Source organism: Psammomys obesus, unplaced genomic scaffold (assembly GCF_907164565.1).
Source record: "Psammomys obesus unplaced genomic scaffold, mPsaObe1.curated_primary_1811, whole genome shotgun sequence".
NCBI lineage: Eukaryota > Metazoa > Chordata > Mammalia > Rodentia > Muridae > Psammomys > Psammomys obesus.
The window spans coordinates 9177155-9204236 of record NW_026596131.1 but is presented as its reverse complement, the minus strand read 5'-3'; the positions used below and the strand labels follow the sequence as shown (position 1 = coordinate 9204236).

Sequence of the window (27082 nt, the reverse complement as noted above, 5' to 3'; positions counted from 1 at the left end):
AGTCTTTTTTATTTATTACAATTTATTCACTTTGTATCCCCGCTGCAGCCCCCTCCCTCATCTCTTCCCAGTCCTATCCTCCCTCCCTCTTTTCCTCCTATGCCCCCCTCTAGTCCGCTGATAGGGGAGGTCCTCCTCTCCTTCTATCAGACCCTAGGCTATCAGGTCTCATCAAGACTGGCTGCATTGTCTTCCTCTGTGGCCTGGCAAGGCTGCCCTCCCCCATCTGTAGTCTTGTTTTATGATTGTGCTTTTATTTTTGGGTGGATTTATTTGCCTATCATAAATCCCACTGAATTCTAAGCCATAGTAAGTAGTTTTAGGGAGCCAGGTACAATGAGTGACATAGTCTGAGAATTAACACAGCCCACTAAGGTAAGATAGCCACAGGTGGAGCAGTTGGCCATTCTGACCAAAAACAGTCTTTGCTTAGGGAGCCAGAAGAGGAAAATACATTTTAAAATACGGTTGAAGTCTACACAGGGGATGCTAAGAGTGACGCGTAGAACCTAGAGTGGGCAGGAGCATCCACACACCTGCACTCGTATTTTTTTCATATCCTAAAGCTGTGATCAACCAAGGGGATGAGGCCTAAGCCTTTTCTTGTCATTTGTGCACAAACCCATGTATAGCCTGAAGCAATGTGTGTGTGTGTATGTATATGTGTGTGTGTGTAACTGCTGGTGTGAGGACTAGCTTAATTAGCATATTTAAGCATAGCATTAAATGTTTGACACTTTGTCCATGTGCAGCTGATGAAGGAGATGACACAGCCCTCTCTGTGAAGTGTGCGGCTCCCAGCTTTTGCCCTGCACACGCCTGCATACACCGTTAGCTGGCCTGAATTTAACATTTCATACGCACTGCTCCCAGGTCTTCAGCACTGTGATTTTCCTAATGCCCAGCTTCGTATACAATTCTTTAGAAACCATCTTTGAGGGAATGGCTTCACAGGTGAAGAGGCTTGCTGGGCAAGCTGAGTGACTTGAACTTGGCCCACATGGCCCACAGAAAAGGTGGAAGGCAAGAACCAGCTCCGAAAAATTGTTCACTGATATCTGCACACATGTCACGACAAGCATGACCCTCCCCACTAACAATAAATACAGAAAACACCTCTGAGGGCCGGGGAGATGGCTGATTTGGGGAACACGCTTGCTGCCCAAGCGTGAGGGTCTGAACTGGAACCCCAGGGCTCATGTAAATGTCGTGTGAGCATGGCAGCCCGCGTGTAGGGCCAGGGCTCAAGGGGTGGGTGGGTGGGAATCTTTTAGGCAAGCTGGCTCACCTGACTGGGAAGCTTCGCTCTCAGCAAGAGACCCTACCTCGATGGAGGGAGAGAGCACTATCAACGTCTAACCTAAACATACATCCGCACATGCACATGCACACACTCGTGCACACGCAGACACAGGCATAAATACATCCCTATACACCACCTCTACATAGACAGGAAGACGTAACAACAGCAGGCCCCCCAGAGAACCAGCAAGCCAAGAACAAGAACAAGAAAACCCAAAAACACCTTCGAGGAATTGTAGAGTTACAGGTCTGTTTTCTTTCTTTCTTTAAGAAGTCTTATCTGGCATTAAAAACAAACCAATCTCATGGTTTCCCTTAAAGCTATAATTCTATTTCATTTTTCTTCTTCTCGCTATCATTTATTTATCTGTGTGTGGACGTGTTTGGGTGTGTGTGTTTGTGTGTTGGTGGGGAATCATAGTCTGTTTTTGTCTTTCAGGTTACCGAGCCCCACTTCCCCAATGGCTCCCTAAGTAAAACCAAAGCAATTGGAGGAGAGAAAAATACAATCTGATATCAAAGCAGGCTTTGCCTCGATAAACACAATGATGGATGGCCACAGCCCCTTAAGTCCTTTTGGGTAAATGAGTAACTGATTGGATCTGAGAGGCAAACTCTGAGTTTATTTTCTGGCTCTCAAAGTCTGTTCTCCCTCTCTCTTCTTACTTTGATCTGACTTGTTTGAAATTGAAGGAACAACTAACCTTGGCACAAAGGCAGCAGCTATGAGGCTAGATGCATATACAGCTTAGGGGCCCTCTGGGAAAAGAATACAAAAGTACCTTACGTTCACCTTTCTTTTTTTTAAACAAAACGTATTATTATATGAACATACCGCTCATGCTCCTCCCTGGGTCCGGGAAAGGCCCATGCAAGAGAAATGCCGGAAGCTTACACGTGATTGTATTTGTTGTGGTGAGTCCACTTCTTCAGGTTCAGTGTTGTGGTAAATGTCCATCTATACTAGACACGCATGAACTAGCTACTTGGGTTTACAAACACAGGACGTGTATGTACTGGCTCCGCAGAGACTACGTGGAAATATATACGTAAATATACAAACGTGAAATATCAGATCACAAGATTACACAGCGCATAAGCACACATACACTTAGGGATTTGGCTTAGGTTGGGTTTTTCAGGTTTCCACTGGGGAGATGCTTTCCACAAGGTCACGCCCAGGCAGTGATGTCCTCTTCTCCAGACTTTGAACTGTCCGCCTGCACGAAAATGTTCACTTTAGGGGAGAAGTGATTAGAGGGATGTACTCTCGGACAAGCAGACTCAAATCCTGCTCTTGTGTCCTAGAAGCCATGTGTGATGGGCGGGGGAGGCAGGAAGCAGGTGAGAGGGAAACGCACTGCCAGGAGGCGGGGCGTGGCTCGTGCATTTCTGGGTAGTTCAGATACTGGTTTGGAGGTCTCCATTGAGGAGGGTCCTCTGGGTCTCCGTGGTCTCATTCAGCCGGGATTTGTCCTGCTTACTGTCGCTCCGTTCCCCATCATCTGTACCACTCACCTTGACCAAGCAGAGAACATTCTGGAAGCTCTTCTTGAAGTTGTCAGATAAGAAGGCATACAGGATGGGGTTGGCGCAGCTGTTGGCATAGGTAAGGATCACCACAAAGTCAAACATGCCTTTCAGGGCTGGGGTGGGACTGATGGCCACAGACACGGAAGAGACGTTGAAGATGTAGAAAGGGAGCCAGCAGAAGATGAAGACAGCCACCACTATGGACACCATTCGGGTGACCTTTTTCTCTGACTTTTTCCTCTTGGAGGACCCCACTCGGATTCCAGAGGACTTCACCTTGATGATGATAAACAGGTAGCAAAGACAAATAATGGTGAGGGGTACCAGGAACCCCAGGATGAAGGCATAGATAATGAACCCTGTATACCACGCCCCAGATTCACCTGGCCAGTTGATGGTACAGCTGCTTCTCCCCCACTGGTTGCTCCGGAGGCCAGCGTATATCATGATGGGCAAAATGACTAGCAGAGACAAGCCCCACACGGCCACATTGATCATCTTGGCTGTCCGGGGTCGCCTCCACTTGGCTGACTTAATGGGGTGAACCACAGCCAGGTAACGGTCGATGCTCATGACCGTCAGGCAGAAGATACTGGTGAACTGATTGATGCCATCCACCGTCATAACTACCCGGCAGATGGCCTTGCCGAAAGGCCAGTGGACCAGCGCCACCTGCATGGCCAAGAAGGGCAGCCCCAGCATAAAGAGTTCATCTGCAATGGCCAGGTTGAGGATGTAGATGTTGGTGATGGTTTTCATCTTGGCGTAGCGAAGGATAACGTAAATGACAAGCGTGTTGCCGCACAGCCCAACAACGCACACCACGAAGTAGATGAAGGTGAGCACCGCATTGCTTGTCATGTCATAGTACGGCTCTGTCTGGTTGGAGCCATTGCTTGGCCCCACTGAGCCATTGATGTCAAATGGAGAGGGCATCCATATTTGGCTCCCATTGGACTGCTCAGCTGTCATCTCCATGACTGCTTTTCACTTAGTATAGAACCAAGCAGCCCAGAGATTTTCCTCTCACCTCAGTGGGCTCTAGGGGCCAAGAATCTATTGTGACATCTGGGAAGAAAAAAAGAAAAAGAAAAAGTAATCACCAGTCCCAGGCTATTTAGACTCCTTCTGCATTCCATGTTTCTGGTTTATCTTCTTATTTAGACATTTTCCTCCCACCCTCTCTTTCTCTTATTTCCATGTGTTCATGTGTGTGCTGCTGCTGTGTGTGTGTGTGTGTGTGTGTGTGTGTGTAGGCCAGAGACTAGTCCCAGGTGCTGTAGGAAGGTATGATGACCTCCCTACCCCCTTTTGAGGGAGGATTTCTCACCATGTGGCCTGGTGTAGCTGTTCAGGGAGCTGCAGGGATCCACCTGTGCCTGCGTCTCCACCTGCTGTGATCATGGAAATGTGTCACCATGCCCAGAAGTTTTTATATGGGTCCTGAGGGTGGAACTCGGGTCCTCTTGCTTACAAGTCAAGCGCTTTATTGACTGAGCCATCTCCCAGTCTCCCTCCATACTTTCCCCCACCCCCATTCACCGTTTCCTCACTTCCTTTTTTTGGAGACAGGCTAGCCTGGAATTCATGATGTAGCCAGGCTTGGCACACACAGCAATCCCCATGCCTCAGCCTCTTGTGCTTGTGAGCTGCCACACCTTGCTTCTCTCAGATGCATTTTTCAACTGAAAAGCATGTTTTCCTTCTTTCTTTCTTTTTTGTTTTCATCTACCTGCCAGCCTGCCTGTCAACCTGCTGACTCTTTGAGGTCTTTTTTAGATGGCAGGGGGAAGGGTTTGAGTTAAACCATCATCCTTGATGACGCATGTGTGGCGGATGGGTACGGCTTCAAACATGTAGACTTTGACCCCTAAGGAATTGACTGGTCCAGATTGTAAAAAGGCAGATCTTGGAGAGTTTCAGCTCCTGACCCTGGAGGGGTCTGACACCAGCATTCAGGGGCCCCATGAAGAACTCTGAGCTGGCTTGAGATACCCATGGTGGGAAAAGTCAAGAATTTAAAGAAAGGACAAACTTTGGCTCCATGGCTTAGCCCCACATGACCCCATGCCCAGCCCTTAACTGCCGTGACTTTCCTTTGTCAACACGGGGGTGTCATGAAGGTTAAACAAGAGAAAGTATGTACAAATGCTTAGCATTGTGCATGCTCATTATTGGAACCTCATAAATGTTACCCCCCATCTCTTCTCATTATCTCTAATTTATTGAAATCTGCCTACACAGTGAATCAAGTTATAGTCTTCAATAGGAAAAGTGTCTGGCTTTCTTTCATTTTTCAAATGTATGCTTTAGGTTTTCTTTCTTTCTTTTTCTTTCCTTCCTTCCTTCCTTCCTTCCTTCCTTCCTTCCTTCCTTCCTTCCTTCCTTCCTTCCTTCATTCTTGGTTTTGTTTTTCCGATACTCAATGCCCTCCATCCCCACTATACCCATGCTTAGGGAAACCTTTTCCTAAAGGTTCCTCGTGGGTGGCCTTTTGCATGCAGTTCTCTGATTTATGGAAAAAACAGAAGTTAGGCGAGGGATGCAGGCCCTTCATGAATGTCAAAAGATGCTTTTAAACCCTGGTGCACAGTCGTCATTCACACCCATTGTCCCCTCTTTTACCCTAACCATCCCGGGAGGGGAGGATACTGTCCTCCCTTGCTTAACAATGTGGAAACTAAGGCTTAGAGGGTTCTTGGTGAGTGCTCGCTTGAACATGAGCCACCTGGCCCCAAGTTTTTTGTGATTTTTCAGCATGTGCCAGCTGATCTTTAGTGGATGGAAACCAGTGGCTTTCGTTTGAAGCAACTGACTCTTGAGTGACTTCCATGCTGAGAAAAATAATGAGAGTGCTGCTGGCTTGGCCTAAGATGTAAAGAACCAGATCAACCTATAATTAAGTGATTTACCAGTTATAAAACATTTGGGGGGGAGTGTAAAAGGCTGGGGCTCTCTAGCAGCTAATACTTTATTGGGGAGACAGGCACGGGAGGCAGCACATAGTGTATGAATTGTATGGAGATATGGCTATGAACCCTAGGGGATTCTTAGGAATTGGGGGGGGCTGGGTCTTGTGCATATGAAGAGTGAGGCAAGAGCTCAGGGTAGGTGGTCCATCCAGGAAGAGAAGAGCTGGTGAGGGCTGGAGTGTCCCACATCACTGGCTCACTTGCCTGACGCATTTCCCTTAAGCAGAGTACTTTTCCAAGTGAATGCCCAATGCAGGTAGAGACTGCAGAGAAATTAAAGATAGAGCCAGCAACAGGCAGGCGCTCCTTGCCCACCTCTGCCTCCAATTCATTCCCTACTGACAGGTGCCTGGCTTTTCTTTCTGCATTAATTTCCCCAGCACATGCTCAGTACAGTGAGGCCTGGGATTTTTGCACTTGTATCTTAGGGACCCATGGCGTTGTGTCTACATTGGGTAAGCAAGCACAAGAGACAGCCATTACAAACAGAAGCTGTAGAGAAACTGTTTTTAGTATCCCCAGATTAACCTGGCTTACTTCCTCTGCCTTTTTATTTATTATATTCTTTTCCTTCTCAATCTTCTCGTCAGTTACTGAATTCTATAGACCCAGAATCCTATTCAAGCTGCCTACAGTGGGATTTTATAGTAACCGTTAGCTTGTGCCATCTATATGCCATGGGAGGGCACCTTACTGTCTGACTGAGACTGAAGACCCCCTGGGCTGTAGAAAGAATCCCTGTCTAGAGCCAGGAAGCAGAGGCCAGGGGAATGAGAGGTGGAGGAGGAAGACAGCAGTGGTATAGGTATAGGACCCAATGTGGTTCTTCAGCCCAAACTGTGCCCTTTGTGCAGAACCAGAATGAATGGGGGAGAAGGGTTCACTTTTCTCTGGACCTGGCTGAGACACCCCCCCCCCCCACACACACACTTTGGGTGAGGTAAGCCATACAAGGGTTCAGAGCCTTGGAAAGTGGGTGGAAGTCATAGGCTGAGAACCCCATGGAAAAGCGGAGACTCATCCAAAGAAAGCATGAGCTGAAAACCTAGGAGTCCTATATAACAAATCAGGTGCCTAAGATCTCCAAGTGACTTCTTTTTCTTTTAGGATTGTCTCACTGAAAGTGAATTTCAAATGCCACGGGTCGATACTTGTTGAATTGTGGTTAAATTAAATGCACCAGGAAATCTGTTTCCCTGCTCTGTTTTTCCAGTGTCAGAGCTGTTAAATACTGGCCGTGGCTTGGTGGGCGGTTTCCCCTGAGAGAGTCCTGACTCTGATGGAGAGAAGGATTTCCACGTCTCAGGAATCCCCTCTCTTATGGGTAAGCCCGGGAAATGAGAGGTGGGACGGATGAGAGCAAACTCAGCTTTAGTTCTAACGGCTTGTGTTGTGAGCCCAAGACTCCCTCCCCGCCCCAAGTCTGCCAGGCGCCTCCACCTCCACTTCGCCCCGAGAATCTGGGGCTGGAACCTCAGCCGGCACCAGCATAGACAGCAGCCCTGTGTGGTCCACCATGTCGCTCGAGTGCCCCTCTGCGCTGGGGCAGGAGGCAGAGTCAGTGTGGGGCAAATATTCGGGGTCGTTAACTCTCCGACCCTGCAAACAAAGGGTTCCCTAAAGGATTCCCACCGTTTCCAGGAAGACGAAGGGAGAGTAGTCTGCGGCGCCTGCAGGTCCAGCTTCTAAACACAGAGGAAACTGAGGTGCCAGGGACAGCTAGGAGCGCTGGGGACCTGACTATTTAGTGGTTGGTTCTCTCCGATCTAGACATCTGTCTCTGCCCGAGGGTGGCGGGGTGTAGGGGGGTGGGGGGGGGCTCCTCTCCATCGGGCCATGAAAAAAAAAAAAAAAACCCGGAAGAATCTGCTTTCCTTCTCTTTCGGTGATGTCCCCATCACCTGTCCCTCCCGAACTTAGGTCTCAGGGTGTGGACTCAGGAGCTCTGTGGTGGCACCTGGCATGTCTCTTCTCCTCCAGCTGGTCTCGCTTTCCTTGGACCAGGGCTGTTTCTCAAGTGACTAGGAAATAAGTTGTCCCCATCGAAGCTACCACCTGGACACTCAGGCTCGCAGGGCACACGCCACCGTACCTGGGCATTGGCTTTGCGGACAAATCCGTCCCGAAACACACTGCTACGTTTTCACCCCAGACGCCAGGCTACGCATCTTTCATTTTCCCCTGTCACCTCCAAAGGCACAAAAGCAGAGAATTGCGCTCCGGGACCAACAGGCAGATCGCTGGAATCCGCGCTCTATCCCCAGCGCAGACGCCTGCAGGTGCCCAAGTGCGCTCGTCGCTCCCTCCATCTCTCGGTGACACACGCATATGCACACACACGGGCGACCACACACATCCCTCACCTTGTTTTTCCACGAGGACTCGGTTTCTCTGTGTTCCCCCGCACCCAGAAGCTGTCCTTTACCCAGCCGGGTACCCGGGAGCGCAGCAGCTTGGCGGGTGCCTGGCGCTCGGCGGTGGCCTCCTGGGCTCTCAGCTTCCTTGGCTGGCTCGTACTTGTCCCTCTGGCGTCTGAGAGCGGTGGCCTGGGCCCCGAAAGAGGTGGCCTGGCCTGCAGATCATCGACGCCCGGCCGCGGACTGGTGCTCCGGGCGCGGGTGGCCTCGCGAGCGCGCCGGTGGCTGCGCCGCTAGCACTGGCCCGGGCGGGTGGCAGCCCCTGGGCACATTTCCCCACGCCCCCCTCCCGTGACGTCACAGCAGCTTCGCTCCGCCCGCCGGGACCTCTAGGACCCGGTGAGCAGAGAGAAGAAACCTGCGGGTGGCCGAGGGCGCCCAGGGAGGAGGGGCAGTAGACCTGGATGCTGGTGGGAGGGTGAAGCGATGTCAGTGTCCCCAAGGCTCCTCCGGGTGAGGACGCGCACACGGCTTTCCGATTTCAGAGACTCGTTCGGTTTTACCCAACAAAATCCAGGCAGCTAGTGCGGCGGCTGGGGTGACCTGGACTAGCTCTGGGACCTTTCGGTCGTGTTCGTAAGTTTGCAAAGCCGTGCCTACCACGGACCAGTCCCGGGCTCAGGGCACGGGTTGCAGAGCCTGGCGAAGGGCAGGGAGAAAAGGGGTGAAAACAGCCAGCGTGTCTTCTGCTGCAAGCGCCTGCAGGTGTGCGGGCGTGCGGCACCTGGCTTCAGTTCCCACAGCCAGCAGGAGCTCCGCGGGGCTCGACATGTCTTCCAACGGGAGGCTCCAGGGCCACACAGTCTCGCCTCGCTTTAATTTAGCCTGTCAGTCAGTGCCTGCTGGCCTGACCCAACCCAACCGCTCCTCCTACGCGCTGTGGCGCTCTGTAGGAGCAAAGAGGGACCAGCCAGAAGTGGGAGACGTGTCGCATCAAGTTGCAGCTATTTATTTTTGACTGATGATTCAGTCGGCGTTCCGATAGTTTAATATGTCATAATCAATCCTGTAGCCTCCCTTCCCTCACCTTTCACCACACACACACACACACACACACACACACGCAAACTCTAGAGCATGGGAAATCAGAAAGGAAACTCTGGTTAGCTTTCTCTGTGGGTTTAGGTGCCCTGATGTGGCCATCCTGTTTGTGATCTGCTTTTGTGTTCATCTAGGGAAAGCATAAATCCAGAAGCTGCGTGTGTTTCAAGGAGGCATGGGCTCTGCCCCTGTTGAGTTTTGACAGGGAAGGGGAGCCAGGGGAAAAGCAGCCTGGAACTGCTTAGAAGTCAGGGTGTCCCTCACAGGCGTCCACTGGCACCATCTGTGTGAAATGTTGGTTATCTTAGACCTGTGGGTGTGGTAGAGATTGAACCACACCCTCACTAGGCTGTGGGGTCCTAGTGGTGCTAGGGGTCAGCTTGTCTTTCGGTTTTTATGAGCAGGGTTGAGGGCCCAAATAGAGCAACCCTCAACCTGAAGGGAGTGGCTGTGGGGGAAGAAGGGAGCATGGAATGCACTCAGGAGAAGGCCTCCTCCACCCCTGTTACAATGCATATTGCCACCTCTAGTTTAAAACCAATGACCCAGCCAGCTTCCAGGGTCAGAGAAGAATGAAGAGCCAGGAAGTGCCTATTCTGAGTTCTAATACCCCCAACCCCCAATCTGGTGTGACCTTGTCAAAGTTCTTCAACTGTTGCTTCCCAGTTCTGTGCATTGTTTATGAAAGTAGCTGGTGCAAACCAGGAAACCTGGTTCCCAACATTTCCTTTTCCCTCATACAAGGTGACCCCCAGGGGGCAGTGCACAGTTTTTGGTTACTGTACTTTTGGTTCCGTATTAACACTACCAGCAAAAGCAGCCTGCTCCTATCAGCTACATAATCCTTTCCCAAACAACCTGGGGGTCATTTCTGCATGTTCTTAGCTTGCTGAGCACACACAACAAAATCCACCCCTCATACACTTTCAAAGTCTTTCCCCAGCCTTCCCAGAGTCGGGTCCTGCAGGCTGAGCCCCAGTGGATGAACCCCAGGCACACCTATCTCTTCTGCAGCTGGCCCAGTAAGAGCTGAACACTTTGACCTTGACAGCAGAAAATGGCATCTAGAACAATTATTGATTTTGTTCAGTTCATGTGTGCCTCTCTCCCCTCCCCCACCAGGAATGCCACCATAAACTCTTTGAAATAGCTGTTGTTGGCTTTGCTGCTTCCCACCCCCAAGCTCCAGAGCTTCCATTGCTTGTTTGACAGCACCCTGCTCTTTTGACATTCTCCCAGCCATCCATCTGCGGCATGTGTGTCCTTCCTGAGCTGCTCCTTCAGTAACTAAGTAACAAAACCTTGAGCCAGGAAAATATAGGGGTTGGAAGGGAAATGACTTCCTCACTGGCTTGCTTGATATGCGTCAGCCAATGAAATGACACACCTCTCCCTTTTTGCACTTATCAGAGGGACACTAGGTGGCAGGAAATGAACAATGGTCACAGGAGGAAGGACTAGGCCAGGGCTTAGCCCACTCCTGTGGAGCTCATAGCCTGGAAGCTCAGCAGCAACGAAGACTGGGAACTCTCAAGTAGGTCATTCTGTCTGGTTGCTTAGAGGCTTTATCAATTAAATGGGGAGAAATTGTGCCTCTGCTGTCAGTTTGGTGCAAGCACACATTGCAGTTAAGCTTAGAGGAGAGTGTGAGCCCCAGGCGGAGAGTCGGACTGATTGAGGGTGTTAGATGGTGGACCAGGTGTCTGGCACGGTGTTTGTCTTCTGCACGCACCACATTTCTGTGGGTAGAGAAGGAGCAAGGCCCCGGGGAGCTGTGCCATGGCAAGTGTGCAGTGGTTTGGAACTATGTAGTCCAGGCTGCCCTCAAACTTGTGGTGCTCCTCCTACCTCTGCCTCCGGAGTGCTAGGATTGCAGGTATGGGCCGCCATACCTGGCCTTGATGTTTTGTTTGCAAGATATGGCCTGTGATTGCCATGATTCTTTAAAGATATGACCATTTAAAGATATGATAGAGGGCTTGATGGGCTCTTCAGGTGTGCCAGGGAAAACATTCCTTCTCTCTCTTTACTCCTTGCACTTTCCATTGACTTTACCCTGTTTCTTTATGTGGGTGAGCAGCATACAGCCTCTTTGGAGACCATTCCTAAGTCTGGAGCCAGCTATCCCTTTTCTCACTTCTCTTCCTATTCCCTTCTCCATCTTGCTGGAGGTGCATGAAGGATGCTGGTCCCAAGAGGGAACTCGGAGCCTCTGATGTATGGAGCCAATGCCCCATCGTTATGTAAGTGAGGAAACCAAACTCAGAGAGGCCAGGGTGCTTGCCAAAGGCCATCCAACTAGGGAACAGAAAGGCAAGAGTCCAGCTGACTGACAGCATGGCCATGAAACCTTGGATGAAGGGAGGAAGTCCTACCAGTCTCTACCGGTCCTAGCATCTCTCTTCCCCTAGTATGTCACTCTCAGGAACAGAACATGACTCCCCAGCTTTCACCCTGGAGCAAGTCCTTGGTGAGAGTTGGGAAAGATGTAGCTGTCTCCAAGGTGACTTCCAGAATGCTTGTTGGAGTGCTCATCTGCCACAGGCTCTTCAGGAGGAGAGTGTGGACAGCTCAGGAGTGATGCCCCATCACACCTGTCTTGCAGGTCAGAATACCATGAGGTGCCATTTATTCCTGACTCACTGTCTGCATGGAACACATATCTATGACTTCAGTGACCCTTGAATACTTTTGGTCATTTCAAGATGTCTTGAAGAAACTGGTTGTTCTTTATTTACCTCAGTGCTTCACACTTGATTTAGCCTCGAGAACCTTCCTATGAATACATTTGAATATGTGTTGAGTGCTTACTGAGTGCTGTCCTGGGAGCTCTTTATTAACTCACTTAGTCTCCCTGCAGCTTTACAAAGCATGATCAATATTCTCTTTTGTGCATGGACCAACCAAGGCACAGAGAGACTGAGTTCTTCAAGGTCACAAAGCTACCTGCTCAAGCTGCCTGCTTTGTGAGGATCCACAGTCCAGTTACCCAGAGCAACATGCGCTGGCAGATCCATCTTCTACAGCTTGGTTAACATGGAAGAGGGACCATTCCCGTAACGGGTAGCTTTTGCACAAGGAATCCACCTGTCTTCACTTCCTAGCACTGGGCATTTCAGGCATCTGCCACCACGCTTGGCTTTTTTTGGGTTCTAGGGATTAAACTCAGATCATCAAACGCAGCAAAAACTTAACGGACTGAGCTATCCCCAGCCAAGGCTTTAGTCGCCTGTAGCTGTCCTTTAGCCTCAGGATGTTTTTGCAAATGGGTTCTGAATGGTTCCCCAGTACTTGGAGGCTCTGACAGCTGTCTAGCCCTCCCCGGACCTGCTTTCCTGCTCAGAAGTGTCTGGCTCACCGCCTGCAGTGCAGGTGATAGTTTGCTGCCCTTCAGGCAGAGGGAAGAAAGGACAGCTGCCTACAGGGCGGGACTTCTGCCAGCCCGCGCGGAGGCACCTGGGAGCTTTCTCCAGAGGACTGTGTTGACTCTATCTTTAGAGATTCTGGCTTCCAAGGTCTGGGATGGAGCCCAGCACTTTGGAGCTCTTCAGGTGGTTTCCCTGTGAGCTGGAGAAGAGATGCCCTAGAAGTGAAACCTCCTGATTTTAGATGATGGAAAAAAGAGAAAGCCCTGGGGAAATCCCCAAGTGACTAGCTCTCTTTTTCACTCTAGAGACTCTTTGGGATTATTTGCACTTCCAGCCCAAGAACCTCACTGCTGTATTAGTGAGGCAAGCACAGGGCCTTGCACACTGGACCAAAGTTTTAGAATCTTTTACCTAGCCTGTGCCTTTGTGTGATAGAACCAGGGTAGGACGGCAGCATCTCTATCTTCTGGCCAGTTTCCACCCTAAACTGCTGTGTCTTATAGGAACGGTATGTCCCAGCTCGTGAGAGGCCCGGCAGCCCACACGTGGTCCAGATGGTGTGCATGGCTCACTGAGCTTCTGTCTGTGTGCAGGGTCACGAGGAGCCCGTGCTACCTGGTTCCAGTGATAGAATGGCAGCTCAGATGGAGTCATCCTTCCTTGGATCTACACATCCGTGTGTCATCAGGACTCACGGGACTTAGTGAGGAGTGCTGCCCTTGTCCCCTCACCTCTCTGAGCATTGTCCTGCCTGTTTCTTCCTGTGCTATGGCAAAATGATATGACATCTTTTCCTTAATGAGACACGAACGTTTGTATTTTCCGTGGCTTTGTGGGGGCGGGGAGCCACAGACCCATGGAGGATCTCCAGGTGGAGCTGCCATCTTGCCATTGGTGGAGAGAGTCTTTGCACAGAATCAGGCTTCATTCCTTTGTGGATTCTAAGTTGTCTTTCAGAGTCAGGCATTTCTACTGCCGAAGGGCCTCCATCCTTAGGAAGCAAAAGCTGGGAATTGATCCAGCAACTGCAGTCAATTGACAAGTATTTTCCTATCTCTGTGGGGGCTGCTCTCTGAGACCACCACCTAGCCAAACCCTATGTGGGCTACATTTTATCTCCATGCATGTACTCATGATAAATTTTTTACAAATTAGTAAAAAAATGAACAATAATAATTAACAATAAAACACAACCATAGTAGGACATAAGTTTAAAAAAACCTATGAATGGCTTATTTCTGAAATTTTAATTTCATATTTTCAGATCTCAGTTTACTGTGAGAATCTGAGACTGTGGAAAGAGGACCCTGGCATGAGGGGGCTTTAAACCCTTTAGAATGCAGTTCCCATATAGGCCTCAGGGTGGCGTGAGCACACAGAACTCTTCACGGGGCGGGGGGGGGGGGCTCCTCTGTTCTCTGTTCCATCCCTGCAAAATGGAACCCAAAAGGCCCCTCTACAACTGTGCTTTTTTTCTTCTTTCCCATTCTCTGTCCTTCTGCTACTTTTGAAGAGTGACTCAGAACGATGACATTTAGAGAAGAGCCACCATGAATGGGAAGAGAGACCATCAGGAGCTGCCATAGGGCATTGGCTTCAGAGACACGGCCTCCTGGTGTGAGGGAGCCTCTGGATCCCTGTACTTCAGCTCCACAAGCAGCGGATAGTACAAATGCGCTTCCTGTACCCCGCTTCTGGCAGAGGCAACGCTGATAGAGCGAGCTGTGTTACCCTAGTGGACGTGGGCAGGCTCTTGAAAAGCCGCCTGCCTGTCTTGGCTTCGGCTGAGTGCTGCCTGAGTGCCTTTGAGGCAGGAAGCACGCACCTTCCCTCTGCAGCGACACAGCAGTGGGCTCCCTCGGGCCCTGGATTTCGGTTGCAGGACCAGGAGGGGCTTTGTTCAGCTGGGTGGTGTCCAGGGATGGGCTCTGGCCACTTTCCAAAGAGACGGTTTAGTGGTGGCTTCTCTCTCGTGGGACAGCTGTCTGGTTGGCATTGTTCGGTGGTCCGGCTGCTGGTCCCCAGGCTTCACGATACATGCCTGCTGGGGGCGGGGGATGCAGAACAGATGGCCAGTCCAGGGAGGGGATACGGGAGGCTTCTTTATCCTTCGAGTCATTATGTGTCTCCTCTTGCCTTCCCCCACCCCCCAAAGGACTACGAGTGTGCCTATGTCCTCCTCTTTCCCTACTTGCTCTCCTGTGACTGGATCTCTTCTAAACAGGTCGGCCATGTGGTTGCTGCCAGAAGCTCATTTTTCAGCGCTCCTTTAGACACTCAATCTCTTTCTCTCTAGAAAGACTCTTTTATTTGGGAGTTAGGGAGTACGACAACTCCTGGGTTCTGTCCTCCCCCCACCCCCACCCCCAGCTACGGTATGAAGCTTTTTTGAATAATGGGTTGCTAAGCCTAGGGGAGAAGGCCCACTTAGAAGGGGCCAGTAGGAGCTTTGAGGCTCCCGATGGCCTGGCAGAGCCGGCGGCCAGGGAAGGGAGGCAGAAACTCAGAGCGTGACACTGCAGACTGACTAGATAAGCTTCCTCACACAGCGCTTAAACAATGTTTGCGCAACATATATATGCACAGCATATAAAAAGCTTAAGCAACTTAGGAGGCTTGGGCTGTATCTAAACATCGTGTCCACCTCCTCCATAAAAGACTTGGCATCAAACGAGCCTGTTCTAAACCTTGTGGTTTCAGCTCCAAACTGAAGTTTTCAAGGACGAATTCCAAAAAGTGCTTTGGCAGCGGTGGCACTGAATGCATATTTAGTTTCCTAGGATGAGCATTTCTGAGTGTGAGTTGACTTACGCCGTTGAGAAACAGCAACTGCTCATTCAATGTTTAGTTCTAATGTGATTGGCACAAACAAAACATCAGCATGAAACGTGCAACTGACAACTGTAATCTCGGCTGTGAAGACTCTCTATGTGTAGACTCTCTTGCTCCTATGTAGGAACAAGCACCTTCCTCTGTTCATCCATCCAATATATTTTACCCATAATTCATCCATGTAGCTCCGTGTACTCATAATCCATTCATCCAACCATCCAACCATCCATCCATCCATCCATCCATCCATCGATTATCTACCACTCATCTACCCAGGCACTCTCATCCATTTATCATTCATCTGTCCATCTTCCTATCATCTATCCACACATCAATTTCTTATTTCTTATTTCTTATTTCTATCCATCTATCTACTCACCACCCACCCACCATCCATCTATTCATTCTTTCATCCTTCATCCACTCAACTAATCATTCACCTGTCCATCTATCCACACATTGTCATTCATCTACCACCCACCCAAGGACTTATCATGTATCTACCATCCACCTTCTGTCCATCAATCCCTTGATCCATGAGTACATCTGTCTGTTTATGTATCCTCTACCCATCTATTATCCATCCATCCATCCATCCATCCAGTCAACAAACAAACAAATTATATCAGAGAAAAATCTTATTTTCTAAGTCCTGGGACTGAACTTCTAGTACCTTCCTTTTGGGACCAGGGACTTAATCTTGAGCCCTGAATCCTTAGCAGGAAACATGCAGGCATTGAGATGCCCTCTGTCTCTGTGGCTCTTCCAGAAATCAGGTGTTTTTCACGGTCTCTTACATCCTTTCCAAGAGAGACTTCAGGGTTGTTATGTCTAAAATGCTTTCTGTCCCTGTTTTTGGTATCTTGCCACAAAACTGGCAGTTTTTCAAAACGCAATTAGTAGAACATGGCTTTGTGGCTGTCTGATACACTTCTGTAGTGGGCTGGGAGGGAGAGCAGCTTTGGCGCCCTGGATGGATAGAGGCCGCCTGGTGGGCTTGGATTACTCATCCTGGTTAATTTCTCCTAAACTCACATCATCCTCCGTAATTGTGGTGTATATATAGTAAAATATATGCTGATTGTGTGAGTCAATCTTTAATACAAGGCAGTCGCAGAATTTGCTCAGCCAGTGAGATCTTCTGATTTTTAGATGAGCTGTTTATTGGATCGTCCATGAGGATGTCTTAGAAAGGCAAAGGGTAGGAGCGGGCTGCTGTGACAGACCGCACAGCCCTGTTCGCCCCATTTCTGCTATTTTCCCTCTTACTGATTTACTCCTATGTTTTTTTTTTGTTTTGTTTTGTTTTGTTTGTTTGTTTGAATTTTCTCTTTTAGATTCTGTTGACTTCCCACTATAAAAAGATGCCTAACTCAGTCCTTTTAAATCTCCCAGTTCCCTTCTCTTTCTTTCCATCAAATCATAGTCAGTGTTTGTGCTTTTATAACTACGTAAACATTTAAAGCTGAGTCAAGAGTGCTTCTGTGCTGGCTTCTCTTTCTTGTAGAGCCTTCTGTTTTCTCTGGGGTTAATGATTACCTCTTTTTAAAATTTTTTTCTGCTTACTTTTCTATGTATTTATCAACGAGTCATTCTCAAATTCTGACAGTTGAGGATTTGTTCCGTGTGTTACTTTCACTTTGGGCCTCGAGACTCTTCCCTGGCTTCAGTTACGGTGGTGCCCATCCCTGAGGTCTTTAGCACAACTTAGCTCTTCTCTCTCCTGTCAGTTTCTTTTTCTCACTTTCCAATGTTAGTTTGCTTCCTCACTCTTGTTTTGAAAGGTCTATTTATCTTTATTTTATGTGAGTGCAGGTTTTGCCTGCATGGACGTCTATTTATCACATGTGTGCTGTGACCTCAGAGGCCAGAGGAGACATTGGATCCCCTGGAACTGGAGTTACAGATGGTTGTGAGCTACCGTCTGGGTACCCAATCCTATCTGGGTTCTCTGGAAAAGCAGCCAGTGCCCTTAGCCACTGAGCCATCCCTCCAGGCTTAGCTTCCTGGTTCTTGCTCTGGATCTGCTTACTTGGCTGGGTAGATGGAACATTGCTTCCTGAATCTTCCAGAACAGTGGTTCTTAACCTGTGAGTCGAGACCCTTTTGGGAGGGTTGAATGACCCTTTCACGGGGGTCACTGAAGACCACTGCAAAACACAGAATTTACATTACAATTCATAACAGGAGTAAAATTGCAGTTATGAAGTAACAACAAAGTAATTTTATGGCTGATGGTCACCACAACATGAGGAACTGCTATTAAAGGTTCGCAGCATTAGGAAGGCCAAGAACCACTGTTTCTGAGAAAGAATCTATTACAGCCAGACTCAAAGATGATTTGACCTCCTAATACAAACAGTCTATGGTATTCACATCCCATGTGACACACTTATTTAATTGACAGAATGTGATGGAAATGATGCTATTTCACTTCCAAGAATAGGGAAAAGAGCTGTTTTTGAGTTGTGTGTATGTATGTGTTCACCTGGTGTGTGTATGTGTGTGTGTGTAGAGATCAGAAAACAGCCTCCTGTTATTACTTAGGCCCCTTGCACCTTTTGTTGGAGACAGGGGCATTACTATGTAGTCCTGGCTAGCCTAGAACTCACTATGTAATAGACCAGGCTTGCCTTGACCTCAGAGAGCCTCCTGAGTACTGCTATTAAAGCCATGTGCCACCACACCTCACAATATCCCTTCTTCTTCTTTTTTAAAGTCTTGATAAAGCACATTTTGCATTTTATAAAGATCTATTTTTTTTTAAATTTTATGTGTGCAGGTGTTTTATGTCTGTATGCTGTGTGCATGCAGTGCCCACAGAAGCCAGAAGAGGGTGTGGAGTCCTCTGGAACTAGAGTTACAGATGGTTGTGAGCCACCATGTGGGTGCTGGGAACCAAACCCAGGTCCTCTGTAAGAGCAGCCAGTGCTCTTAATTGCCGTGCCATCTGTCCAGCCCTACAGTCTTTATTCGTTTTCTCTTTCTTTCTTTCTTTCTTTCTTTCTTTCTTTCTTTCTTTCTTTCTCTTTTTTTTTTTTTTTTACAGTCCTTATTATTAAAAGCTATTGTTACTTTAGGTACTCTACTTTTTTTCCCTACTTTTCTAATTTCTCTACTTTTTTTTTCTTTCTTTCTTTCTGCTGTTCTCATTATTCACCTAGGCCATGTTTCTCATTCTCTTGTTTTACATTTTTTTTCTCTTTATTGTCTCTTTTTTTACTTTCTGGGTGATATTTTATTTCTAACTCTTGTATTGCTTTTTAAAAATTTCAGCTGTTGTATTTTTAATCTCCAAGAGCTTGTTCTAGAAGCATTCACTGTTTATAGCCTTCTGTTATTATGTCATGGATGTGACCTTTCATTCTGACTCTCTGAGGACTCGTCTTAATTTTAATCTTCTACTGCTTGCTTGTCCATTTCTGTCAGAGTCCCTTAGCATATGAATTTTTTTTTTATCTGCTGTTCAGGGTTTTCTGGAACTGTCCTTAGTGATCCTAGATGACTTATATCCTCGTGACAAGCACTCAGATGCCTTCTGGAGGCTCTCCTCACATAGGTGTGGCTGACTAGGTCACTGTAGAACTATGCAGCCACTCTGTTGAAGACCTGTGTGTGTGTGATTACTTTTCTCATTGTGTTGACAAAATCCTTGATGGAAGCAACTTAAGGTTTCATGTTGGTTCGCCATTTAAGCGTACAGTTGGTGGGAAAGGCGTGGTGGCAGGAGTCTGAGGTGGATGGTCACGGAGCCTCTTCACTCAGGAAGCGGAGAGAGAGGAATGTGTGTACCCAGTGTGCTTTCTCCTATTGTAGTCCAGGGCCCTGGCATGCACAGTGGTGCTGCCCATATGTAGGGTCTATGTGGAGTAATGTAAAGAAGGGTGAGAAAGTAAGAAGGCTCTTTCCAGGTGGACCAGCTGGGAAGAGATATGCTTCTCTGTGAGGTTTAGCCAGAAGCCTCCATGCAGCATCTGCACCTGTTAAGCCCTGTGACAGGGACTCTGGATTAAAGCTAGGTAAGATACTTCTCCCAGCCTCCTGCTCATGGCATCGATGGAGAGGCCTGCCGACAGTTTCCATGCAATGTTCTCTGTGTTCTGATGGTAGAATTATGTCCTTTTGGGGACAAAGTGTGTTATGAAAGGGAACAGAGGAGAGGGAGAGGCAGGCAGGGCCGTGGTTGAATGGATAGGGCCTCAGATACCATTGTGACTTGAGCGGAATTCCCCAGATGTTGGCATTCTAACCCCTAGTTCCCACAGCTTAGTCTTTTCTCTCATCTTCCCTCTCTGTCTGTCTGTCTGTCTGTCTGTCTATCTTTCTCTCTCTAACTAAAACCAAAACAGAACCCACTCAGGGTGAGCATCATTCTCTGACCTGGAGAAAACACTTATATGACCTTCTGGCTTTTTCTAGGCCAAGCTGTAGCCTCCTTCAGATACATACTTTTCACCAAAAGCAGTTGATTCTTGACTTCTCCAGCCTGTTCCCTCTCCTTGTCCCTTCTCTCTCTTGGAATTGCAGCCCCATTTCAGCCCAGTGGCTGACGGGAAGCCCCACTGCCTCCCCTTTGCTCCTTCGACTGGGTGGAGTCCTTGGCTTTGGGTGACACAGTGTAGCCTTATGGTGTCATTACCCTCCCGTCTCTGTCCTTCTCCAAGGCTGCTCCCTCTCCACTCACAGCACACGAGGAGAGTCTGGGACCCAGGTTCCTGCTGTAGTTTTGAAAATTAAACAGCTCTTTGTAGAGTCACCTCTCTCTCTTCCCCCCCAAGCCAAGAGCCCATCTTATCCCCACAGCCCCCATCTCCCACACTGTCAGTGTCATCCCACCTTAGTGCCCAAGGAGAGTTATTTTACTTGGATCTAAGAAGTGCACGCTACTTCAGAACCAGGAAGAAACCCTCTTCCGCGCTAAGGCAGTGTGTGCCTGTGTGGGAATGAATATGCTCTCTCCAACTGAACATTCTTCAAAGTTACCCTAGGACTGCTCAAAGCAGCAGCTGGGGGTGCGGGAGAGGGTCCTCTCTGGAAGCATGCAGAGGTGTGGCCATTTCTTTTTAATGAGGAGAGCAGGAAGCAGGGCAGGGTGGCTTATCTACTATTGTCAGCATACAGCTTTCTCCACATTGTAGGCAAATTTTTAAAGTCCCTTTGAAAGTTGTACGATCAGTAGTCCTGCCGCAGCTGGCAGGAGCCCTGTGTGGATTCTCAGCTTTCGTGTGCACAGAGATTGAGAGGGAGAGAGAGGGAAGTGAGTGTCGACACCTCGCCTAATGATCATATCTGGGGAGGGGGATGGAATCCCACGAATCCTGACACAGTACCCGGGCACTCTTGGACTGTGAGAAACAAACTCCCTGCCTTGACTCCAGTAACTTCCTTAAGATAATTGAAGCCTGTCAATCTTGGCTTTTCTTCCCAACTTTACTGAGATATCGTCAACAGTGGAAGTTGACATGTTTCAGGTGTATGGCATGTGAGTTGATATATGTATATGTACTGAAATGGTCCACACAATCAGAGGCAAGGAACCCAAACTCCTTCCTCAGTGTTCCTGGACACTGAGTCACCACAGGCATTCAGAAGAGATGCTGCCTTCTCCAGGCTCGGCAGCCCCCAGCAACACCTGGAGACAGGGTTGGGCTTTCAGGAAACAGAAATAAACCAGGAGAAGGCCTCTCAGAGACCCAAGAGTCAAGGATGCTTCTGGAAGAAAGAGGGGAACTACTCTAGGGAGAGGCAGCTGACAGATGGTCCAGGCGCCATGTCAGCTCCATCTTCCTGACCAGCTGTCACCAGGGAAATGTGCCCTAGGCTGGAAGGGAGCCAGGGAAATCCAGACGTCCAGAACATCTTCAGTTCTTACTCTCCAGCTCCAGATGACAGTGGTCTCCATGGATGTAGGCAGGAAGTGAGGGCCTTTAAGTCCCTCCCGGTGGATAGGCTGGGTCTTGAGGTGTTTTTTTTTTTTTCTTTAGTCAACATTTCTTCCTGACACCCCCTGTCCACTGTCAAGCCGCCCACAGGTCTACCTGCGTGGGCTGCTGTTTGCGTATGCTAGCCCTGAGTTGATAGCCAGCCGGCAGGGTGACCGCACGACCTCAGGGCTTGGCCACCTGACAGCAGCATTGCCAGGCAACGTCCAGCTCGCTTCTCACGGATCAGTGGCTGAGCTCCTTTTGAAGACCTGTCTCCATCCACCCTTCTGCAGAAGCATTTCCTGTAGGACCAGGGATAGGGAGATAGTACCAAGTTATACATTGGTCAGAAAACCTGAGGTCAAAAGCACTTGTGTTGCAGGACAGTTTCGCTGCAGACAGTGTGTGTGTGTGTGAGAGAGAGAGATATGTGGCTCAAAGAACTGATAGTTTTGCTGTGCCATGAAGACGATTTGGTAATGCTTTACAAATGTTTCTAAAACGCACCATGCGCACGTGTGCATGTTTGGGTGTGGATGTGGGTGTGGAGGTCAGAGGGGAACCTCTGCTTGTCACCCTCAGGGACGCTACCTAGAAACGCTAAGAAAGGGTCTCTCATTGCATGGAACTCACCAAATAGGCTGGACTGGCTGGTCAGCAAGACCCGGGGTCCCTCCTGTCTCTGCCTCCCCAGCAATGGGACTGCAAGCATGTGCCACCATAGACTCAGCGATATTGCATGGGTTCTGATGATTGAACTCAGGCCCTCATGCTTGCAAGGCAAGCTCTTTACCAACCTTCCCAGTTCGCGTCAGCTGAAAGGTGACACAGGCTAGAGCCCTGGTTCTCAACCTCCCCAACGCTGCGATCCTTTAACACAGTGACTCATGTGGTGACCCTCCCACCCATAAAATTACTTTCGTTACTACCTTGTAACTGTAAATTTGCTACTGTTATGAATCATAATGTAAATATCTGTGTTTTCCAATGGTCTTGGGTGACCTCTGTGAAAGGGTCATTCAACACCCAAAGGGGTTGTGACCCACAGGTTGAGAACCACTGGTCATGAGCCATCTGAGGAGCTCCCAGTTAAGGGGTTGCCCAGATGAGCCATGTCTGTGAGGAACTCCGTGGATTGGTGATTGAAATGGGATAGCACAGCCCAACGTGGGTACCGCTTATTCCCTAAGGCAAGCAGACCTGAGCTGCATGAGAAAGTTCGATAACTGGGCATGGTGGCATAAACCTTTAATCCCAGCACTCAGGAGGCAGGGGCAGTGGATCTCTGTGAGTTCAAGGTCAGCCTGGTCTACTTATGGAGCTTCAGGCCAACCACAGCTATATAAAGAGAACTTGCCTCAAAATAAATAATATGTAAAAGAGTAAGGAAAGGAAAGAACGCTAGCTAAGCATTAGCATTAAGCCTGTGGTGGAGCCAGGAGGCGCATTCCTCCCTGGTCTCTGCTGGAGTTCCTCCCTCAGTGAGAGACTGTGACCTGGAAGTGTGAGCTGACATAAACCCTCCCAAGTGGCTGTTGTTCATGGTGTTTGTTACAGCCTCAGAAAGCAATCTAGAACACCAAATGAGCTGCTCCCCCAACCCGTTTACACACTTAGAAATACCACTGAAGGTAGACATGACACTGTCTAGGGGAGGAGAGGGACGAATGGGAATGGGGAGAGGTGAGAAATGAGAGGGTGGGTGGGTGCCAGGGCATGCTTATGGGGGTCAGAGGACAATTACAGAAATCTGGTGGGTGCCAGGGTTTAAACTCAGGACTCCAGGCTTGGCAGCCTTTGCCTGCTGAGTCATCCTCTTCTTGGCCCCATGCTCTTGTTTTTTGGGGACCCCCCCATACAGCTTTCGATAGCAGCTGCCCCAGTTTTGCATTCCCGCCCACAGCAGGTATATATTTATATCCTCTGCTTTGTATACAGAATATGTTTTCATGAGTCAGTGGGCTTTCAGCTTGTATCTAATGCTGGGTTCATGAATCTTAGCTTTCAGGGGGCCAAGGCAGGACAGTTGAGAATTCCAGGCCAGCCTAAGCTTTCCAGCAAGGTCCTGGCTCTGAATAAATAAATAAGTAAATAACGAACGAAAAGAAAAGAAAACGAACGACAAGGTTGACTTTTTCCATATTCTACAACAGAACTGCAAGGAATTAATTGGAAACAACTTAAAAATAAAGACTACAAGAGAGGGGAAAAATGAATTGTAAGAAAGGCAAAACGGTATAAAGCTACTTTGAAGCACTGCATCGTGTCTAATATATGGGTACAGTAGCTCGGGTGATATTGTATGTATGTATGTATTTGCACACATATCTATAGATATACTCACATATTTGCACATGTACACACACACACACACACACTGTCTTCTTTTTGAGACATTCTTGTGTAGTCCACACTGGCCTCGTGTCCCTGACACTTTCAACACAATCTCCCATGTACTGAGATTATAGCTGTGTACCAGCATATCCCACAATTCTTGCTCTTTTCTTTTCTTTTTTTTTTTTTTTTTTGGTGGTCAACCATAAAAATTATCTGCTGCACAGGGATTGCTATCTCTTGTCTGGAAACTTTAGGTATCACATTTCCCTCTAGTCTCCTTTGTAAGTAGGACCTGAGTGCCATGTGCTGGGGACATACTAAATCACACCACCAGCTCGTGGCCTTGGACAGAAGCAGGAAGCAGGAAGAATGTTTGTATGAGGGTAGCGGTAACAGTGACTGTGTCCAGCCTGAAAAAGTCACAAGGGTCTGGTCCTGGAAACAGTATGTAGGACCCTGGAGGCCAGGACTGAGGCAGGGCTTTTAGTTTCACTGCTGTTGCTGGTTGTCCCTGTGTCACATGATCCTTCATGGTTTTGGGGCTCAAACTCAGGGCTTCAAGCAGACGAGCAAGCATTCTACCAAGCATTCACCCACGGCCTGGTCTTGTGCTTTAATTATGGGCCCCAATGGACTTTCGACTCTACATCTTGTTATTCTGTCCCTCTATGCATTCTGCACGTGACTCAATAACCACCGAGCTTGCTTTATGTTCATTGCAATGAGTCAGAGTTTCTCTCACATGCAACAAAAATTCCTGATGGATGCATGCATGTAATCATATAATTGTGCCTATGTTCTCTGGGTAGTTTTAACCAGTGGTCTTTTTCTTTCGTGTCTATCTGTGTGTGTGCATGTGCACACACATGTCCATGAAAGTGCTCATGCATACATGTACAAACACATGTGGAGGACCCAGGTCAACTGTTATCCCTCAGGATGTGATCTACTTTTCTCTGTGAAACAGGATCTCTGATTGGCCCAGCACTTATCCATTAGGCTAGACTGCCTGGCCAGCAAGCTCCAGGGATCTGTCTGCTCCTCTCTCCCTCCTGGGATTATGAATGTGTGACCTTACACCTGGATTTCTTTGAAGTGGGTTGTGGGGATCAGACTTAGGTTCTCATGCTTATGTTGTAGGTAGTTATTAATATTTACTATGGGTTTAACTTCTTGTAATGGCTGTTGTTAATCCTCAGCGGCTGTATAACCAAATCACCACACAGAGACTGGGTTTTTAGTTAACCTAGAACACAATGCTGGGCAATATTTACTCCCTCCTAAACCTCCAAGACCTCAGTTTCCTAACATTTAGATTTCCCACATTTTACTTGCTTTTTGTGAAATCTTAGGTCTGGTTCATGCTTTAAGTCCTCCAAGCTCTCTCCTCCCGCTCTGCTCTCCTCAAGCTCCTCCTCCTTCTCGCCCCTTCCTGTTCTTTAGCTCCTCCCCTCTTTCCTGTCCTCTGGCTCCTCCCATTGCACAACATTGTATCTAGTTGCTTTATTTGTGTCCTGTTTACACAAGAGTTGAGACAGGATGCTTATAGTGAGTATCACAATGCAATATCCAGATTGAAACCAGAGAGTTGGGGGTGGGGAAATCAGCATTTGAATTAACAAGGGTAAGGCATATACATTTTAAAAGAACATTATACCAACATGCTTACACAGTAAGTCTTTAGCCAGCTGACCCACCATGCCAGTTTTAACCAGTAGCATCCTTATGCAATCAAGTGGATAGTAGGAAAAGGAAATGCATTCGTGACTAAGAATTTTCCAGAGGTCTTAGGCTTTGGGAGATAATCTAAGAAAGACATTTGCATGATTAATAGTATGAGGTGTTTGCATGAGCAATTTAAGCTTAAAATTGTATGGCAGTCACTGAAAACAACCCTAGGGGGACCTTGTTTCTTTCAGCTAATCACTGGGTCATATATTGAAATTTCCAAAGGCCACGCAGGTTGGGATGGAAGTACTACTTTTAATGAGTCCCCCACTTAGTCATAGTCCCAAGTGGCGTACATTTCCACCACGGTGGGAGTTGGTGGCAAAGCCTTTTGATTTCCCGCACCGCTGCAGTTCTGGCCTGTTTAGCGCGATGGCACGACATATTACCCAAGGTCAGCCTTGAACCGCTGAAATCTCAATGCTGGGGGGGGGGGGGACCAAGAGAAGGAGAACGCTTCCAGCCATCCTCCTTCCCCAGCAGCAAACCACACGCGGTTGTAATTAAACCAAGGACTTTCGTTCTGTTTTCGAAACCACGTATTTTATTAGTGTTTTCCGAGGGGTTGGTGGGAGGGAGGAGCCAGGAAGGCAGAGGTTTGTTCATTTTTGCAACAGCATGCCATCGCAAATGCTCTGACCATGCATTTCTTGCAATTAGCTTCAACTCCAAACAAAAGAAAGTCCTAAATAACTGTTCTTCCTCTCAGGGAGAAAAATGTCTACAGGAAATGCTGTGTCCCAAAATATCAGTGACATTGGCTCCTTTTGCCTTATCATTTGGTTGAAGGTTGCTTTCATCTTCAGGTTTCTTTGTAGTCCAAAAGGGCTGCTGGAGTGACAGCTATCGCTTCATATTTCCAACGGCAGAAAGGATGAAGCAGAGAAAAGTTTATTTCAGCCTTTTTCTCCTGCATGCTTCCAGGTTAAAATCCTGTTACATGCCCTCACACAGCTGAAAGGGTTAGTGGGAAATGTAGTAGGTATCCTAGTCTGGCTGTCCAACAAAGAACTAGAGTTTCTTTTAGGGGAGAAAGAGGAGAATGGGTTCCCACAGATAACTAGCTGTCCCCCCGCCCAGTAGTTGTAAAGAATTAGGTGAGTGGCCCACACCCTTTCATCCCAGCCCTCACTTGCATTCCAGCTCCTGGGCCCCATGGCTCCTTGCTCGGTGATGCAACCCCTTCCTTTGGTGTTCAGCCCCTTTTGGGTGGTTCCTCTCTTCAGTAGGAGGGGAGAGGCTGCTCTTAGCATCAGTCTGAATCACATATGATTAGGAAGACACAATTGCCAGGGGGTGGGGAGAGGAAGATAGGGGACTACTATTAGCATCTGAAATGAATTATAAACATGTTTTTTTCCCCTGTATCTGTGGCTAAAGGTTGTCTGGACAGCTTCCAATAGAGCTGGGAGTTGACTATGCTAGGATGTAGACCAGGGGGAGGGGAGGAACAGAAGGGAACAGGATATTATCAGTCCTTGAATAAGGAATGAAGCACCATACCACCTCTTATAGTGGCTTGCAGTTTCTCCTCTAGAGCAGAGGTTCTCAACCTGTGGGTCACAGCCCCTTTAGGGGGCACACATAGTATATCCGGCATGTCAGATATTTGTATTGCAATTCGAAAC

The 27082-nt window shown here is 48.3% G+C and overlaps 2 protein-coding genes across 5 annotated transcripts in view; one reads left to right on the top strand and one right to left on the bottom strand.

Annotated features, from left to right (window-relative positions):
• Slc39a11 (solute carrier family 39 member 11) overlaps positions 1–27082 on the top strand; it is a 379750-nt gene that overhangs the window by 22074 nt on the left and 330594 nt on the right. The window contains exon 1 of one of the 3 annotated variants that reach the window (XM_055592212.1): positions 10724–10799. The exons of the other annotated variants lie outside the window; for them this stretch is intronic. The gene's annotated coding sequence lies outside the window, so the exon portion shown is untranslated. Of the gene's footprint in view, positions 1–10723; positions 10800–27082 lie in introns of those variants that run through there. 3 annotated transcript variants of the gene reach the window in all.
• On the bottom strand, positions 1267–8440 carry Sstr2 (somatostatin receptor 2). Of its 2 annotated transcripts, XM_055592208.1 has the most exons (3): positions 8171–8440; positions 2821–3903; positions 1267–2522 (listed from the first exon to the last, which is right to left on the bottom strand). In XM_055592208.1, exons 2-3 carry the CDS (start codon positions 3811–3813, stop codon positions 2475–2477), a joined length of 1041 nt encoding a protein of 346 aa, XP_055448183.1. In that variant the 5' UTR covers positions 3814–3903; positions 8171–8440; the 3' UTR covers positions 1267–2474. The 2 variants fall into 2 exon arrangements, with proteins under 2 accessions (XP_055448183.1, XP_055448182.1); XM_055592207.1 differs by having other exon boundaries at positions 1267–3903.

Excerpts from the sequence above, each read along its gene's own strand:
- Sstr2 (XM_055592207.1), bottom strand. The coding sequence starts at position 3,813 with ATGGAGATGACAGCTGAGCAGTCCAATGGGAGCCAAATATGGATGCCC.